Here is a 19718-nt window from a genome sequence, read left to right as displayed (position 1 = left end):
CATCAGCTGGGATCCAGCTAGCTTAGAACATAATAATAAAAAAAAAGGACAAAAAAGAAAAGAAAGAAGGTAAATGACACTTCGGTAATTTTTTTTTGCCACTCTTTGCGTGGCTGGGACTCTATCTTTTTCATTGTGTCTTTGATGCTGAGTGTGATGGGGTATGATAGTCACTTACACTGCAGGACTGTCTGGCTCACCTCTGACTGTAGCAAGGACATCCTTAGGATCAGCTGTAAGACACATCTCCATCCCACACACAGACCCTGCTTTTTGTAGTTCTGTGTGTTTTACATTGAAAATGGTGAACCACCCCAACAGGGGTGACAGGAAACATTAATGATGCTAAGGAAACTAGATCCTACCTTAGGGGAGGGAACATTTTCTAATGATAGGTAAGGACGGGAGGGCTGGGAATCAGGATTCCTGGGTTCTGTTCCCTGCTTTGAGAGGGGAATGGGGTCTGATGGTTAGCATAGGGGTGACTGAGAGTCACAACTTCTGGGTTCTTCTCCTGGCTCTGCCACTGATTTGTGGGGTGACCCTAGATAAGTCACTTCTGCTGTCCGTGTCAGTTTCCCTGTCTATAAAATAGGTGCAGTAATACCTATCTGTGACCCAGAGCACCCCGTATTCACACCCTACACATTATTGTAATCTTTGTGCACAATATACCTTGTGAGGTATCATTTAAAAACTAATAACACGTTGATCATCAATATTCTTGTGTAATGTATGTACGAAATTTGTATTAAGAGTTAAGAACATAAGCTGAAATGATGACTAATGTGTGTTTATCAGACAAGTCTGCGAACGGGGTGAACCAGGGTGTCATCAAAGTTAATCGGCAGCCAGTGGTCAATTGGCTACTCTTTGGCAACAAAGTGTGGCAGGAACAGGTCGATCTGCACTTTAGCAAACAACATGGAACTTCTTTCACCATAAAATTCCATGTCTCTGTCCTCTCAGCTGGAAGGCACTTTATCAGGGGTAACCCTCAGGAAAATGCAATTCGGAGGGTGATTGGACTGTAAAAGCGAGGGGCAAAAACACCCTGAGCTTTCTCTCCCCATCTCCCTTTCACTTAATATGACAAAGGAACCAGCCCTCTGACTTGGGGGAGTTCCTGACCTGAGAATTTGGTCAGCCCTGTTGCTGCGATCTGTGGTAAGGATTTTACCTTGAACCAAGTCTAGCTTGTTAAGTTTTCGCTACCAGAAATGTTTTATCTTTATTTCTCTTGTAACCATTTCTGACTTTAATACCTTATGCTTGTTCTCACTTAAGCGCTCTCTCTGTGTAGTTACATCATCTTTTATTTTTTTTTATTATAAACGAATCCACTGTTGTGTTTTAAAATGAACTGCTTGATAACGCCATTTAAAATAGTAAACTTGAATATTGACCCCTTACAGGGGTAATGGACCCCTAATAGCTGAACTGCCCAGGAGAAGGCTGGGCAGTGCAGAACGCACTGACCGGCACTGAGGGTTTGCCCTGATTCCAGCCGCCGTGTCACCACACCAGTGCAAACAGGGTAAGCGGTGATTTGCTTTGCTACAGCTTACCCTGGTTCCAAGCTGGAGTAAGCAGCACTAGTGCGAACAGTGGCTTTGCCTGTATACAGTAGGAGTTTGCACTGGTGCAGCTACCCGAGGCTTTATAATGTCATCTCTCCTGTCACTTTGGTTATATTCCTGCCCTTTTATGAAGATAGGATCTATGCAAATGCAAAAAAATTATACTTTCACCTAATAGTCTCAGTATGCTTTGCACGAAAGGAGCAGCAGCAATGTCCCATTTTATAGATGGGGAAACTGAGACAGAGAGCAGGGAAGTGACTTGCTCAGGCCACACAATGAGGTAGTTGCAGAGCTGGGAACAGAACCCAGGAGTGCTAACTCCCAATCCCAGTTTTAATTGATAACAGATGTTCTAGAGACAGTCAGGATTTAACCTAGTAAGAGATAACTAAAATACCATGGTGATGAGCACAGTATAACAATGTAGACACATGGGAAGAGGTATTAAATAAAATGAGATGGTCTTGTTACATGGGGACTGTTTCCTCCTGCATCTCAGAAGAGAAAATGAGATTATTCTTAACGAGAATCTCCTGTCTCCAGTTCATGCGTCCTCCAAGTGTTGGCTGTTGCTGAAATTCGAGAGAAACTGTGATGTCAGCAGCAGCCTCGGGTCAGACTTGCTGTGTATAATTGGGTTGTGCATCCGCATAAGCATAGGGTCTGAACATGGTATGTCAAAAATAACCCAAAGTCCAACTGTGTCGTGCAGTGCACAGGAAGGTCCAGTTCTGCTCAGAGGAGGTCACCGAAGTTCTGCACAACTGGACCTCTAAGACTTTGCTCCTTTCTGTGGGTTTGACTGAATCTCCCCAGCTGTAATTAATTGAATGCATCTGTCCTAACCCTGGGGCGGCTCTTTGGCACAGTTATTTCAAAACTGTTCAATTAGAGGCCCCTAAAATCTAGGTCGAATGGAATTCTGGTTCGGGCATTTTCCAGGTCAGGACATTATCAAAATAAAAAAAAAATGTTGTTTTGTTTGGCAACACAGTTTGGTTTTGTCAGTTGCAGTAGGGTCAGAAAATGGCAAGGTACAGGGGTGTTTTTTGGATGTGTGATAAGTCAACACATCCTGTAGTGTAAATACTGCAATAAATAGGGTTTAAACTAATTTACAGTCATAAGGAAAGTAAACTGTCAAGAACTGTGTTCTGGTTATGTGTAACTAGCAGTGTAAACATTAGCAGCCCAGGCTTTCAATGTTCAATATAATACAATACAACTTGATTTTTGTATAGTGTCTTCTTTGGGAACACAGTGCTTTGCAGAGCTAAGTGGTACAAGACATGCTACGTGGTATGAGTTGCAGAAAGCGGCGGTGCCACAGACACAGTATAGTGAATAAATTAAAGCCTTCAGTCATAAAACCCAGAGTGCAAAGAGAGAGAAATTGAGGCATAGGCAGTGCAGAGAGAGGTATTTTAAAATACAATGCAGCTGTATATCGTATGGTCTATATAGCAAGTTGCAACCCAGAACATTTTGTCAAATTAAATAATACAGTTTCAGAGCTAATAATAAATAGGAGCAGAGATGAAGGGAGAGAAATTAAGCATAAGTGAGGGAGAAAAGAAGTAGTTTCAGCTGAGATTTGAAAGGAGACGGGAAACAGAAAAATGAGGTAGAAAGATACAGGGAGGCTATTCCAAGCAGCAGACGCTGCAGCGAAGAAGGCTCCTGCACTGCTGGTAGAGGATATGTGGTAGAGGATAGAGGAGGCCAGTGTTAGGTAAGTGGAGGGGTTTAAAAAGGGATCATCCATAGAGGTCACGGGGTGGGGCACATGCCAATTAAATCCGTAGCCAGGGGATGTAATAGAACATGATATGCAGGGGTTCTAACGAGAGCTGCTTTGATGGGCTACTGAAACAGTGGAATATTCTGTATTTGCCAACATGAATGATTATCAGCGTTCATGTGTTACATTTCATCTCCTTCCATGTACTTACAATGCAGATCCCACCTATGAACCTGTTCTGAGCTCCTGCGGGAAGTGGGCAGCCGGTCAGAAAAGTTGGGTAGGATGGTGAGAAAGCTGGAGCTGGTAACCGAAGGCTGAGGATTAAGTCAATCTTGCGTTAATAATAATCCTTTGCTCTTAGCTAGCGATTTCACCATCCGTCTCAAAGTGCTTCACAAATGGAGAGTCTCTATCCTTATCCCCATTTTACAGACAAAGACCTGAGGCACAGAGACTTTCCCAAGGCCTCACAGCAAGCCAGTGGAAAAGCCAGGAATAGAACCGAGGACTCTTGGGTCCCAATCCTATGGCCTCTCACTATCCTAGTGCAGGCCACTGGCTGGGGAGGGGGAGTGATCTTTAATGAAATCCTATTGCAATTGGAACGGAGGCAATCGTGATTGAGGTACGCTATAAATGGACATCTTTAGAATGTACTCCTCAGCCTTTAGCATTTCAAAGAGTTGTTTGAAGTGCTTCTCGTTGCCTCACTCACTAATAAAATCTGGTATTAAAATTCAGAGACCGTCCAAGGCAGAACGTAATGAAGTTCTCCATAGCAGCAGCCCACTTCTTTAAGGTTATGATCTTATATATAAGTCTATAAAAAGGGAGCTGATCCTATCTTTCTAGCAGACATTTCTGCTGCTAATATTGTTCAGCCCTCTGCCAGCTGCAGCACTCCAGCCATCTTTGGTTCCGGCACAGTAGGCGGAGACACTGGCTCCCATGACTACTGCGAGATGTCTGGGCGTGATACGGGGCATGGAAGTGAGAGAGGTGTGCTGGACTGGGGATGAGGATGGGAGTCCCTGGCCGCCCCGAGGAGCCAGGTGGAAATGGTGTAGGTTGCAGTGTTCGGTGCTTGTGTTCAGCTTGCGCGATAAAATTCATTATACAGCAAAACAGGTGAAGGAAGCACTGGGCTTTGTGGGGAAACCACCCAAAGACTCTCCTAGGTCCTGACGTGGTAAAGCCAAGGTGTTTGTGTGAATGAACCACTGTGCTGTAAACAAAGCCAAATGGGTCTGAGAGGATCCCCGGGTCATTTCCCCATTATCTCCCTGTGTTGATGAATTAATTGGCATTACTCCCACAATGGGCTAAAGAGGCAAATGGCAGCCCCTAATGGTGCCTGTGTGCACAGTAAGTCACCGGCGGGTCAGTGCTGTGGGATCACGCCAAGGGGCTGTGCTGACTTACCTGCACGCAGGCCCACAGCACCCCTATTGCTGCAGGAGCAGAGTCGCTGTGAGGAAGGACAATGGGTTAGCTCTTTCCTACCACGCTGCATCTCTTCAGCCCCTGCTGGTGGGAAACGGTGAGGAGAAGTTGGCAGGATAATCTCCCCTCCTGTCTGCAGCATTAATAGGCTGCCAGTCGGTTGGTTACAGCTGCCAGCCCTTCGAGGGATCCCTCCAGACCTGGTACAAAGGAAGTGCCAGGACATGAGCAGGCTCAAGGCACCTGCCAGGAGGCGATAGTAATGCAGATGCTGCATTTTGTTTCCTCTCCAGATCCTGACGGTGTCAGGGCCCCCAGAAGGAGGGACGCGGGTGACGATCCATGGCGTGAACCTGGGGCTGGATTTCTCCGAGATTGCCCACAACGTGCAGGTGGCGGGGGTGCAGTGCACTCCCCTGCAGGAGCAGTACGTCATCGCAGAGCAGTAAGTGCACTCGGCCCGGCTCTTAGAGTTCACTAGTGGGTGCCTCTGGTTTCCTGGCGACCCGATCTCGCAGCCCTTCAGAAGGCCTGTTCTTCGTGATGAAAACAAAAGCACAGTCAGCTCGTGAGTCAGAGACGTGCTCCAGTCACTGCCTGCCTCTCTCCTCCCTGCTCTGCAGAACTGCGGCAGTGCCTTGCGGGCCAGATCCTCAGTGGCTGTAAACTGATGTAGCTCCCCTGACTTAAATGGTGCTGGGCCAGTTTACACCAGCTAAGGATCACGCACTTGGATTTCATCCCAGGGATTAACCGGCCCTTTTAAAGGTTTATTAAGCATTTTGTTTCCTTCTGTACCATGGCTCCTGCTTTGCTAAGCAACTTTTCTGATGAGCACCTTGCTGTTTACCCTCAGTCTTTCCACCCCCGTCCCCCCGGTTGGAATGCATCCCGCGCGGCTGGCTGCAGGCAACCATTTGTTAGGTGTGTGAGGCGGTGACAGCAGTTTAATCCGACTAGGCCTCCACTGGAGTCAATTCATTTATTTCACTGAGAAAAATGTCAGCCGAAAATTAGAAAATAGGCGTGTTACAGAGGACAGGCAAATTAAACCTCCCAAAGTGACACATGTCCCCGTTTCAGGTTGGGTTTTTTTTGTGGAAGTTCTATTTTATTTTAGCCAAGGTGCCGATATGCCTACGAGATTAGGGGATGCATTCATGCAGAGTGCGCAAGATGGAATATGTTAAGCAACTTCTTTTACTAAGTAGTCTTTGCTGCACTGGCAAGGTGCTCTAGCAGCCAATACAGATACAGTGCCGCACTTTCGGAGCAAGTCGGAGAGAGAGAGGAGAAACCCAAGGGACTGAGAATGGATCTGTCCCAGGGTCTGTAGCCACTGAAAGTGGTTGTTCTTTGATGGCTTGAGTGAAAGGAGTTTGGTGGGTCTCAGTCTAGTTCCCAAAGCAGAGGACGTGTCTGTCACTAAAAGCAGTTGGCTTTAATTCACCCCTTGCTGGCAGTCCCAGGAGAGAGGCCGTGAAGACCGAGCTCCCCTTTCATGCCTGGAGGTGACCCAGCCACTACCTGAGCTGTTTCTGTGCTGTCTGTAGCTAAAGTACATTATTCCTGGGAACTCAATTCCTTTCACATGGACTAAATATAGATTTTACAGAAAGGATAGCGAACTGCTCAGCAAGATAAACTTGTCTGTAAGGCCAGGGCAAAGGAGAATTGCTCTGGTGAGCTCTGGAGCTCTGGTGGATTACATTCAGCTTGAGTTCCCCTTTGGATAGTCAGGCTTAGCCGTGATCATATTCCCCTGACTATTCGCTCGTAAACACTGAGTGAAGTCTAAGTCCATCTCAGTTACCTGCTGCTCAGGTCAGCAATGCTGGTACTGTAAACTGAAATGGGGGTTTTGGTCACTCCAGGAGGTAGGGAGAAGAGATTTCAGGCTGGGAAGATCCCTTATTTTAAATAATATAGTCCAGTGGTTAGAGCAGGAGACTGCACGTCAGGATTTTTTGAGTTCTATTCCAAGGTCTTCCCTTCATTTGCTGTGTCAGTTTAGGCCAGTTACTTTAATCGCTCTGTACCTCAGTTTCCGCATCTCTAAAATAAGGATAACAGCATTATCTGCTGTTCTTACTGCGGGGGACTGTGAGCAGCTTAGGTTACATCTACACTTCAAACTCGGGGTGGGATGCCGCTGTTCATGTACACATACGCTCGTTCTCATTAAGCTAATGCGAGTATAAATATCAGTTTGGCTGCGGTAGCATGGGAGGCATTGGCTGAACCATGCCAAGTGTCTATCCACGGTTTCAGGTGGGTTTGTACTTAGCACAGCTCAGTCGTGCCACCACTACCAGAGCTACCCTGGCTACGCTGCCTTTTTGTACTCACACTAGCTCGATGAGCGCTAGCACAAGTGTGTGTACGTGAGCAGCACATTCACACCCCTAGCTTTGAGTGTAGACATAGCATTCGGGTTTGTAAAGTGCTTTCAGATCACTGGTTGAAAGATGCTACCGAAGTGCAAAGTATTATTATTATTTTATTATATCAATGACTCAAAGCAGTGCACTAATACCATTGTAAGACATAGTGATTTCTGCCCATTATGCTATAAAACTGTAGTATTTTATTTTTGAAATCAGGGATGGGAGATTATAAAACTAACCTCCTTTGATGGTATGAAACCCTGATTTTTATAATGACAATTCTAATTACAGCTCTTAAGCTTTCAAAGTTTAACATCATTAAAACGTTTATCCTGGGCAGATAACAGCAAGTGTTAGCATGAGAGCTGCCTTTTAAAGATGAATCCGGATAAAAGGACCCTCTGAAGGGTTCTGTGGGCAGACTGAATTCCGAGACTGTAATGACTCGCCATATGTTCCAGCCATGCAATCTATCAGCTGGCAATTAGGTTAATGTTGGTTAAAGGGCCACTTAGCCCAGTAATCAGCACCCTACAGCTCTGTCGAGTGCATCGTTTTGTAGGAGGGTACCTGCTGGGATTTTGGCCTGGATTAGGAATCATTCCTCATTCCCAACGTGCTTGATGGTGTATGCAGTGACATGTGCCCTGTTACTTGTTCTGGGGCTACTCAAAGGTATTATTTGGGCAGCTGAAAAGGTCCATGTTACTGGCTAATATTTGGTCATTTGATCTTTTCTTGAGTTTGCTGAAATCCAGCACTGGTGTCCCCGTCCCCCTGTTTGGAATAAAACCTGGATCCCACCACCCTTTCTTTGTGGCCTCTGCAACTAGTTCCTGGGTTTTGGCTGCCCATCTGGTGGAGGGAATAATGACTATCCTCTCTCTCTCTCTCAAGACTGCAGCAACACTGAGGAGCAATCTCCCAGTCACAACCACCTTGCCCCTGCCCTGTCTGAGACAGGGACACAGCGCTTTCTCAGCCTGTCATGATTCCCCATCGCCCACAGACTGCCAGTGCCAGAACCACAGCACACTCTTCTTGCTGCTCCTGCCTTCATGGAGAAGCAGCAGCAAAACGATGCTCCGGGGAGAAAGTTCTGTCAAGTAGAAAGGGGAAGAGAGAGCAAAGCGTGGCAAATTTAGGCACACAGCGGAGACACTTCAGCCTCTGTTCTCCAAAGGCAGCGTCTCTATAGGAAACCCATTTTGATGTGTAGTGATAACGGCTTTCGCATTAAGGCTCTTTGCTAGCGTGTTTGTATTTTGTTAAGCCTCCTAGCATCAGCTGAGCGTTTTGTCTACAGATTTCTTGTTTCTTTAAAACCTTTTTATTCGCTCGTGAGTCTAGCACGGGTGAGAGCTGCTCAAATGATCGCTCCAGAGACTGAAGCCTTCTGTTTATCTAAGTACAAGCAGTGGTAGTACAAGCTTTCCCCACAATCTCCTGGCCAATATATCTTCAGCCTTGCTCAGTATCTATGCACCATCCGCCCTTGGCCTTTCCACTGAGACTGACCTCCATGGACCAGTTAGTTACTACAGCAAAGTTATCCATTATATAATATATTTATATATCCCATGCCATCTATCCATCCACTTACCTACCTAGTGCTTAATGTGCTTTTCACAGTTGATCCTCTTTGTTCACCTTTCTCACTCCCCTCCATGTGGTCAGTGAGACTAGGCTGTTCACTTTTAGTCTCTCTGGTGACCAGGCTTTAGCAAACTGCTCTGGTGTTTTGCGTTTCTAACACCACAGTGGGAATGACTCCTGGCAGCATCCCTTTTGAGGCATTGCTAAGGATCCATGCTGGCTGAGGTCGCTTTCAAACCCGTGGCTCGCTGCCTATTGAATCTGCTGGTGTGACAAATAATGATTTGGTTCTTGTTTCCAGTACGTTACCCATTGCCACTGTCCTGGTGAAATCAGGTATTGCATGTGACCCAGGGAGATTTGTGTCATGCAACCAAGGGCAGGATCAGGCTCTTCCTTTTGTGACAACGTCAGGCCGGACGGCTGCAGGAGGGTCTGGGGAAACAGACAGTTAGCCCAAGAATGCTAACGGCCCTTTTTCCTACAAGCTGGGAAGGGGTTTCTTCAGATCAATTAGGGACACCTGAGTCCAATTAAGGGCTGCCTGAAACCTGTTAAAACCTCTCTCCTGGGCAGTGGGGACAAACTGCTGTAAGGCTGGCGGCAGCAAGGAGATAGGCTTCTCCAGCGTGAGAGACTGCGCTCCTCCCCAGAGGGGAGACCCCCCCCAAACCTAGTGCCTGTTTAGGGGAAGGACTGACACCCCGGGACCAGTGGCAGGACAGCACCTGCCCCAGTGAGGGGGCCAGGGAAAGGTATTCCCCTTTTGTTTCGGTGTGTTATAGATTTGTTTCCCTTTGTTTGGCAGAGGAGCACTCCTCAGGCCTGCCACGATGCCTACCGGGAAGGCGCTGAGAAACAAACCCCAAAGAGGAAAGACGGACACGCTCCAGAGTGGGGCTGATTTACCCCAGACCCTGTCCTGCCAGAGGAGGGAGCTCTAAGTCCAGCGACACAGAAGGGGCCTTGCCACACTTTCTTTCCTGCCTCTCTCCCCACCCACCATCCTGAGCTGCCCTCCTGATCCATTACGTTTCTATTGAGTATCTCAAGTTCACATTCTAAATGCCATGATTTTTTACCCCCTCTCTGCCTGAGAGCCCATCCTCAGGTACTGATCTGGACTAGATGAAGAATACTGTACCCTAACCTTCTTTCATCAGTATAAGGAGTAAACTTACCTTCTACGCAAAGGCCTGAGTCTGTCATCTCCTAATGGGTCTCTCCACTTCTGATTAAACAGGAACCCACAATGTAAGCTGTTCCCTTAATGAACTCATTCATTACTCTGAGGACTTCACACTCACTTTGCTTCAGGCTAATATATTTGCCATTAGTGCTCTGCATTGCTCTGGAGTTTATAGCTTGTAATAATTATGTCTAATTTTGATTTTTTGTTAAATTACTACATGGGGGAAAAATAGTAATTAGCTCCTTCGAAAGGGGAGAGCAGCAGACGTCAAAATAAAGGGAACCATCCAGCTGAGTAAGTCACTGCTACGTCCACCTACTAGGGTCTCATTTGTGGGTTTTATATTTTCAGAATTGTGTGCGAGATGGGGCAGGCACTCCCAGGGATCAGTTCCGGTCCAGTGCGCCTCTGCATCGGAGAGTGCAAACCTGAGTTCATGGCCACGTCCTCACAACAGTACATGTTTGTGGTGAGTACCTGGGAAAAACCAGTGGGAGGGATGGGCGAGCCAAAGCATCTTTTCTGATTTTGGCTGATACACATACTAGGAGAGTGTGCTTTCGATGGACTTGTGGCTTGGGTGTGAGATGGGAAGCCAGGAAGTCCCGAGTTCAAATTATGTCTCTAACATTGACTCGTCTCTGTGATGTTGTACAAGCACCTAATCAAGCGGTCTGATTTTTCAGACGTATTGAGCCCCTGTGGCTTCCACTGGCCTAAGTGTATGTCCCCAGACTTCTGTTTTATTTTCTCTGTATGTTAAATGGTGATACTATTTACCTGCTTCACAGAATTGTTGAGCTCAATTAGGTCCTGTTTGTAAAGTATCTTGAGATCTTCTGAGCAAAAGCACTATGTTAATGTAAGTTCATCCTGTAGCTAGGTACTATCCTGCCATGGAACTGGTGTCATGTTGCTCACAATTTTCCTCTTTCTCGGGAGGGGAAGAATAATGAAGACGTTACTTTTGTATTTAATTTACTGGGATAAATCTATTGTGTTGCTTCTTGCTGCTCTCCACTGTACATATTCAGAATCATAGAATATTAAGGTTGGAAGAGACCTCAGGAGGTCATCTAGTCCAACCCCCTACACCAACTAAATCATCCCAACCAGGGTTTTGTGAAGCCAGGCCTTAAAAACCTCTAAGGATGGAGATTCCACTACCTCCCTAGATAACCCATTCCAGTGAAATAGTGTTTCCTAATATCCAACCTAGACTTCCACTGCAACTTGAGACCATTGCTCCTTGTTCTGTCATCTGTCACCACTGAGACCAGCCAAGCTGCATCCTCTTTGGAACCCCCCTTCAGGTAGTTGAAGGCTGCTATCAAATCCCTCCTCACTATTCTCTTCTGCAGACTAAACAAGCCCAGTTCCCTCAGCCTCTCCTCATAAGTCACGTGCCCCAGCCCCCTGATCATTTTCACTGCTCTCCGCTGGACTCTCTCCAATTTGTCTACATCCTTTCTGTAGCGGGGGGCCTAAAACTGGACAAATACTCAGATGTGGCTTCACCAGTGCCGAATAGAGGGGAATTATCACTTCCCTCAATCTGCTGGCAATGCTCCTACTAATGCAGCCCAATATGCCGTTAGCCTTCTTGGCAACAAAGGCACACTGTTGACTCATATCCAGCTTCTCGTCCACTGTAATCCTGAGGTCCTTTTCTGCAGAACTGCTGCTTAGCCAGTCGGTCCCTAGTCTGTAGTGGTATGTAGGATTCTTTCGTCCTAAGTGCAGGACTCTGCACTTGTCCTTGTTGAACCTCATCAGATTTCTTTTGGCCCAATCCTTCAATTTGTCTAGGTCACTCTGGACCCTATCCCTACCCTCTAGCATATCTACCTTTCTCCCGAGCTTTGTATCATCTGCAAACTTGCTGAGGGTGCAATTCATCCCATCATCCAGATCATTAATAAAGATGTTGAACAGAATCGGCCCCAGGACCAACCCCTGGGGTGCTCCGCTTGATACCGGCTACCAACTAGACATCAAGCCGTTGATCACTACCCGGGGACCACCCAGGGATCACCTTTGTCAAACTAAGAAACTGAAGGCCTGATCAAGCCATTTTTTATCATTCGCACATGAATCCTAAATATATCTGACTTACTGTCTGTCTCTACATATTTAAATTTCTCCTGCAACCTACCTTGGGAATGGAGTAATTCTGCATCCCCGATATCGAATGACTTCCTCTAAGGATGCTAATTCAGTGTCGATACCATCCATGCACTTAATCAAGAGCTACTCTTTGGGCTAGTGGATTTCTGTTTGTTGAATGATCATTGCGTCTTTCCTTTATTTAATTAGCAGCCTTTTGATTCATAAACTTGCGAGACACAGCTGGGGTTTTTTGTATCTCCATTTTTACCTTCACAGGGCACTTTATCCAACCACATTGATTTTATGCTGAGTGGAATCTGTGCATGCAACGAAATACTAGCACTTACCAATTGTCCACAATTTGTAAACTAATTGATAGATAAATGAGGCCAGCTCCTGCCATCTCTCAGTGTTATGAGCACTACATTGCCCTGGGATTTTATTTATTCAATGACATTGCACTGGTGCAAAATATTAATGTGCCACCAGCCTGCTGAAGGAGAGAGTCTGAACATCAGTGTAACCAGAGAAGGCAACGAGGAGGAGGGCAGTCTGCTCTGTTCCTGTAGCACCTGTTACCTGAGCGTCTTAAAGCACTTTACAGATGTTAATTAAAACTCATCAGTCCATGTTTACAAACTTTAAAAACACAGGACGTTTCTTTAGTGTTGTGATGATAAAATCAGGGTTCCAGTCTATCAAAAGAAGCACATTTTAAAATCCTCCATTTTATAGATAGGGAAACTTGAATTCAAGGCTCCAGTTCAGCAAAGCACTTAAGCATATGTTAAAATCTAAGCCTGTGCTTAAACCCTTTCCTGAATAGAGACGGGCTTGCAACACGTTTGCCCATTACCCGATTAAATTTTGTATGAATATGTTGCTAATGAAGGGAGCCAAGCTCTCAGCTCGGGTCAGCTAAGCCTAGTGTATATGCTCGGGGCACTTGTAACATGAGATGCACCAACACAACCTTTCCCAACAGCGTGGCTCGACCTAGAGGCACAAGCTCTAAGGCTGAGAGGGAAGTTCAGTCTCCATTGCCCACTGGAGTCCTTGGCCTCTCTCCCGTGACTGCCAACAACAGGTCTCGCGTATTGCCAGGTGTGGCAGTAGTTGCTGTGATGTGGACACCAGCCCACTGGGAATAGAGCTGACACCCTCCCCACAGGCCACTAACTGCCACCAGATAGTATTCTGTATCAGGGACCTGGGATGATCTGGCAGCCTTGAAGTGAAAAGCCCTGTGTCGCTTTCCCATTCTCCTTAGCCATGCAGATCCCTGCTCCTGGGCAGTTCTTTGGGTTATCCTGAATATTCCATTTTCCGTGTAACAGGCAGTGGGCGTCTTATTGGTCTTTCTCAGATTGCCAGTTTTTAAAGGAAAATTCCCTAGCCATACAGAAGGAACTCTCTTGTGGTTTGTCTTTAACCAGGGCCCAGCTGAAAGTAACTGCAAAAATTAATCTTGTTGTAAAACCTTGCAGCAACCTGTTAAACATATGCTGAGCATTATTGCTCCTTGCATTGTCCCTTTTTTTCCAGCACTTCCTTTATTATCATTTCTTTTTCTCAAGCATCGAAACCTTCAAGTAAATAATTTCCTTTTGTTATTTGGGTTTTTTTTCCACCCCATAGTACAGCCACAAACTCCGTTAAATACAGTAATAAAATTGATTGGTACCTTAAAACAGAGTTCTGTTCCGACTCTGAGAGGGTTCATGCCTTAGTGAGCTTATTAGGGGACTGATACACTGCAGGATCTATGCTGTCAATTTAGTGACGCCCATTTTACCTGGAGAGGTGGAACCTATCTGTAAATCTCCCATAATTTACATAGAATCATACAAGATAGAAATGAGGAAATCCTATTTGGTTGCCCTGGCATTTTGACTGGGGGAGGTTATAGGAATTTTTTTTAATGTCCCTAGCACCTGCTCTTCCCCCTTTCATTTGTTTAAGAGCAGGACCTTTTGAAGGTAGAGCCTACACTCTGTTCAGGGTGCTACCTCTTGGAAGCTTCCTGGATTTTCAAAGAAACCTTTTACCCTGTCTTGTAATGCTTGAACAAGGCAACACCCAAAACAATTAAAAGGTGACCCATTTAAAACTGATACAGGGATTATTTTTTTTAACATAATGCATAGCTAGGCTGTGGAACTCCTTGCCACAATTTACTGATGCCAGGTGCTTGGTAGGATTCATAAAGGGTTCATATATGTAGAAGAGTGACCACAATGAGAGAACATTACAGTAATTAGAATATAAAGCACATACCGGATAAGTAATTTTTCATGAATTTGGGATTGTATAGTTAAGTACACCCACTCAGGAGTTCTTAAATTTAAGCTTTATTAAGCAAGAGAATTTTAAAGATAAAAACAGAGAAATTGCAGAAAGTAAAATAAAGATGGTTTTATGGTAGTTCTTAAAAAGCTTAACAGAACGAATTCAACACAAAGTGCTTACTTTATCTAGAAGTAATAATTCCCAAATTACAATAATTAAAATTCTTATCAGCCAATGACAAATTAATTCTCCTATTACTGTACTATTCTAGGAAGTTGATCTTAGTATCAGCATGGAACAGTGGATCCTTACAGGTCCGTATTAATTTGCCAGTCAAGTTTTAGCTCAGTTAAGTTCTGGGACTGACCATGGAAGTTTAACTGAAAGCCACTCTGAATTTGGAAATTTAAATAATTGCTTAACTGCTGGCATATCCATTCAGTTCTGAATTGCTTCTCTTTGTTGTATCCAAGGTTCAGATTTATAATCCACTGATGAATAACATGTTGTTTTTAGTATTCAAATCATATTGCATTGGTGTTGTCATCAGATAAGATAAAAATTGGTTCAGCGAGAGAAGCCAACCATGAATTGCTTGAGAAGGTGTCTTCCCCTCTTGGCAGGTTATTCCATATTTGTCCATTCTGAGGTTCCTTGTGCTTCCCTATGGACCATCCACTACCAACCATTTTCAGAGCCAGGATACTGCCCTGGATGGACTGCTGGTCTAATCCAGTCTGTCAGTTCCTTTTGATACCTGTAAGCATATGCTGCGGTTTGAAAGCAATGGAGAAAACAGCACCGACTCAATGTGCTGACTCTCTACTATGAAGCAGGTAGTACCCAGGGATTGGAGATAGGATGCTGCCAGTTTGCAGATGAGTCATAAAGTGGTATTGTGGAAGCATTAGTGAAAAAAAATTGGTTATATCCACTGACTGAAAACAAAAAAGTACCTGCTTTCTGCAGATTCTCTTAAAAGGAATAAGTAGCCATCACTGATGCAAGCAGTATAAAAACTGGCATTGTTACAATAGAAACACTGATGTGATGTCAAAGAGGATATAGGACTGTAAACTCCCAGGGATGCCCTGATAACTCCTCCTGTCACTGATGGGAGATAGACCCTTCAACCACAATATTCTTGTTATTGGTTCATGCGTATTATGGGCAGAGCTGATAGTGCTGCATATAGTTAAGGTTGCCCAACACTTCCCATTATAAGCCTCTGTTTTCTGTTGATTATAACTTTGCCAAATTGTAACCATCTGGAGTAAAGACTTGACATTTGGCAGGAAGGTTGCCCTGTTAGGAGTTTGCCTTTTGCTGTTTCTCTGTGGGGGGAAAACGCCCATATTTAGCTGAGTTATAAGCCTTTGGAAAAAAAAATCCTAGTTTGGACATGCTCAGTTGAGACTTGTTCGAATTTGGCAGCTGAATTGGGTTGTGAATGCTTAGGTGAGTTTCCCTGCATATGCTACTCCCAGCTGCTCAGGGCGGCTGTGGCACCAAGCCTATGAACTGAGAATAAGGAGGCTCTCTCTGCTGTGTCTCAATATTCCCTCAGGCATGATCTGATCCTGGCTTGATCCCAGCAGACAAAAGCAGTGACCTTCTTCTTTCCTTTCCTTCTCAAGAATCCAGCAGTGAGCTCCCTGAGCCCGAGCCGCGGCCCAGAGTCTGGAGGGACCATGGTGACCATCAGTGGCCACTACCTGGGTGCCGGCAGCAGCGTGTCTGTGTTCCTGGGAAACCAGACCTGCGAATTCTATGGGTAAGAAGGGGCAGAGCGTGTTTGTGTTGTGATCCCCTCACCCCACCCTGGTGCAGCTTCTGAACTATTCCAGCTGCAAACTCCCGTCCTCTCATTAATCCCATTATGTCATCTTGTCTGTGAGAGCGGCTGAATCTGCCATTGCAATTAGTTGATTCGATGTATATTAATTTTATCCCCTTACGTGATTTGCATATTAAAATGATGTCCCCTCCAAAAATCCCAAACAAACATCACAGCAATTGTAGAATCCCTTTTATTAGTCCTCAAGCCAGTCCGTCCTGAGCAGCTGTAATCCCGCCCAAACAGACTATACATTCCATACGACGACAGCAGGCGCTGCATACATGACTGCATAGCATACATGGAATATGTATGCACTGGAACGGGACATGCTCTTCATATCTCTTGTACAGCACAGGTAGGATTTTCAGAAGTGCTCAGCATTAGCCTGACTAACCCCACTGGAGGAAGAGTCAGTCCAACGCTGAGTGCTTTTGAATATTCCGCCCACTGAGGGAGCACAAGGGTCCATCTAGGGCAATGCTCCACCTCCAACTGTACCAGCAGAAAGTAAGGGTCTGTCTATTATTATTATTATTCATATTGTTCACCCAAAGGCCCTGGTCAGGGTCAGGGCCCCATTGTGCAATCACACATAGGAAGGGACAGTCCCTGCCCCAGAGACCTTAGATATAAACTCTAATCCAATATCCTACTTCCTGCCAGGCCAGATTAGAACAAGGGGCAGTATAGTCCAATAACCTACCTCTTTCCATATTGGACAGCACATATCAGAGAGATTGTGGCTGAGTGTTTAGAATGGAGCTTTTTATCAGGACTGTTGGCATCTGTTCCCAGTTTTGCTGATTTGTCCTGACCTTGGGAGAGTCACCTGCTCTGTGCCTCGGTTTCCCCATCTCTATAATGGATAACACTATTGCTTATCTAGAGCACCACACTTCATGGGGTATAAAACTCTTTGAGATCATCCTGTGCAAGTGAGCTCCTCCCTAAGGGCCAAACATTATCATGTATTTATCATCAGTTCCTCTTCTACCCAAACACGCTGCATTTGAAATCGGAGGAACTGGCATGTGTGAATTCAAGGGCAGAATTAGCCTCATACTCTAATCCTTTAACTATATGATTATTTTCAGGCCACCTGCAGATACTGACCGGCAAAATCCTGCCACGCTTTAAATTATCTGCATGTTCTAATTACACCAGACAAGCAGCAACTTAAACACAGCAAACAGCAGTATATAAATTACACCATCTTGCCATGCAGTGGCACACTGTGGTCTGTATTCTCCTTGGCCTGCTTTGTGGCAATGAACTCGAATTGTTGTAGAGGTGAGGGAGATGAAGGCCTGATTAGATGAAGCAGTTTCTAATGAGATTCCCTCTAATTACAGCTTCCCTTCTCTTGGAAGAGTGGGTAGATTCACCATGACGACATAATAATAGCACAGAAAACTAATTAACTGATCACAGGGAGCTCAGAGTGACTCTGCCAGCAGTGATGCGTCACTTTGAATCTCATGGAAGGACTAAGCAGGGCCCTGTGAATTCTGATTTCCAGCATACTAAAGCCTCTGCACCAATGCAAGGCCACGGGGATGTGGGAGATAAAAGGCAGCTGAAAGAGCAGTGAGCGCTGTCTGAACAATGCTGGCTGTGTGACTATCTGGAGTGCCATTCCCAGAATGTGAGCGATGAGTGGAGGAAAGGAATGAAAAGAGGGCTCCTTTTCACGGAATCAAGTTGTCGCAGCGACAGTTGGCAAAGAATTATTGCTCTTGCCCACCACTCCCCACACAGGCCCTGCAAATCCCCCCACAGTGAAGAACGTATTCTCTGTTAAAATAGATCAAGTTGGAAGAGTGAGGAGATGGGAGGAAAGTGCTAAAAGGAAGATGTAAGAGACAGTGGGAGACAAGGTTCCAAACCAAATTTAATCCAAATGATTTAAAGTCTTTTTTTCAAGTAGCTCTGTTGTGATTGGCACTAAGTGTCTCCTTCCCCTTGTTGCCATTCCCAGCAGTCAGGCCCAGGACTAAATGGTCAGTGGAGCCTGCCTTGTCCTCTCCTCTCTCCAGGTCAGAGTTGAGACACACATTTGTCCTACCATTACCAATGCCATCTGTGGATAAAAATAGAACTCGATCTCCAGGGCTGTCAGTCTGGCATCTTTCATGCCAACACTAACTTCACTATACACTTATGAACTACACAAGTGTTATTAGACCTGTCTCAGAAATGAACGAATTGAGACACAGAGATGGTAAGTGACTTGCCCGATGTCACAGAGTGACTCAGTAGCAGAGTTGAGAGACGAACTCAAGGTGTCCTGACTCTCATTCCCCTACTCTAACCACTTTCTGTTGATTAAGCATGGTGCTAAGCAGCCCACGGAGCAGTTCTTTGGGGCTCTTAGAGAAGTAGATGGTCTGGTCTGTCCAACCACCAGGCATCAAGTCCTGAGGTTCATTCCCATTTCCACAAGAGGGACAGGAAAACAAAGCTGCATAGAGAATAGTGATATTTTTCTAGTTCTGCCCGACCCTTCTCAGGTTGAGACTGGCTGCTTTTCAAGGTCCATGTGTGCCATGGGGGGAAGATTTGGCTTTTGAATAAGCACACAAATCTCACTTGGAAAACAGCCATCTGCTTTCACACGCCCAGCAGAAGGCAGCAGGGATGTGGGAGGCTGCCGTTTGGCACAAAGAGTAATTTCAGGGAGTCTGACTTTCTCTTTGGATAGGCAGGAGGGGTCTCCACTTGCATGGAGCCCTCATTGCTCCTCTGTGATGTTAATGAATTCTCAGTGTCCGGAGCACCTGCCTCCCTACAGGATTCCACTTGGAAAGCACATTATTCACTTCCTGTCCTAAACTGGTGGGCAACATTGCTATTGGGCTATTAACAGCTGCCACATCCCACCCCAGAAATGGCTGCATTTGTGGTCGGAGTTGTGATTGCAGTGGATGTAGTGCCTTCCCTTGGAGGAGCGGCACTATGGAAACGTAAGAGGGTTCCCATTCCTTTATCATGGATGCTCTGTGGCTAACGGCTCTCTGGTTTCTCTTTTTCACAGGAGGTCCATGAATGAGATTGTGTGTGTGTCTGCTCCATCAGCGCATGGCCTGGGCCCCATCCATGTCTCTGTGAGTGTGGACCGGGCGCAGTTAGAGAGCACTCTGGAATTTGAATACATTGATGACCCCAGAGTGCAGCGCATCGAACCTGAGTGGAGCATAGCCAGGTAACATGAGTCTCTTACAACTTCTATCACATCTCCTTCCCCAGTGGGAGCGAATGCATGGCACAGAAGCTAACTCACCAGATATAATAGAACCAGAGACATGCAGGCTGGTTGCATTCTATGGAAACAGGTCTAGGCCTTCACCCTGGACTCAAAGGGGAGTGTTTTTTAAGGTATTCCATTATTTTTCATTCCCTCTTCCCAGTATTCCACCCAGAGGCAGGCAATGTTGAAATACCATGCAGGAGGCCTCTCCTACCAGGGTCCTGGTTCACCTGGAAGCAGAAAGTGTAGAGAAGGACTACCCCGCCCCCCATGCAGTTGCCAGCCTAT

At 45.7% G+C, this 19718-nt stretch overlaps 1 protein-coding gene across 6 annotated transcripts in view; it reads left to right on the top strand.

Annotated features, from left to right (window-relative positions):
* The window catches only part of PLXNA2 (plexin A2), a 306134-nt gene that overhangs the window by 234474 nt on the left and 51942 nt on the right, over nt 1–19718 (top strand). For all 6 annotated transcript variants that reach the window (XM_039536888.1, XM_039536887.1, XM_039536890.1 and 3 more), the window contains 4 exons: nt 5064–5215; nt 10297–10414; nt 15981–16117; nt 19218–19385. In XM_039536888.1, the coding sequence (XP_039392822.1) occupies nt 5064–5215; nt 10297–10414; nt 15981–16117; nt 19218–19385 (575 nt within the window). The remainder of the gene's footprint in view (nt 1–5063; nt 5216–10296; nt 10415–15980; nt 16118–19217; nt 19386–19718) is intronic.

This window comes from Mauremys reevesii, linkage group 4 (assembly GCF_016161935.1).
Source record: "Mauremys reevesii isolate NIE-2019 linkage group 4, ASM1616193v1, whole genome shotgun sequence".
NCBI lineage: Eukaryota > Metazoa > Chordata > Testudines > Geoemydidae > Mauremys > Mauremys reevesii.
Note: the sequence above shows the minus strand (reverse complement) of the source record. Positions and strands in the feature narration are given on the sequence as shown.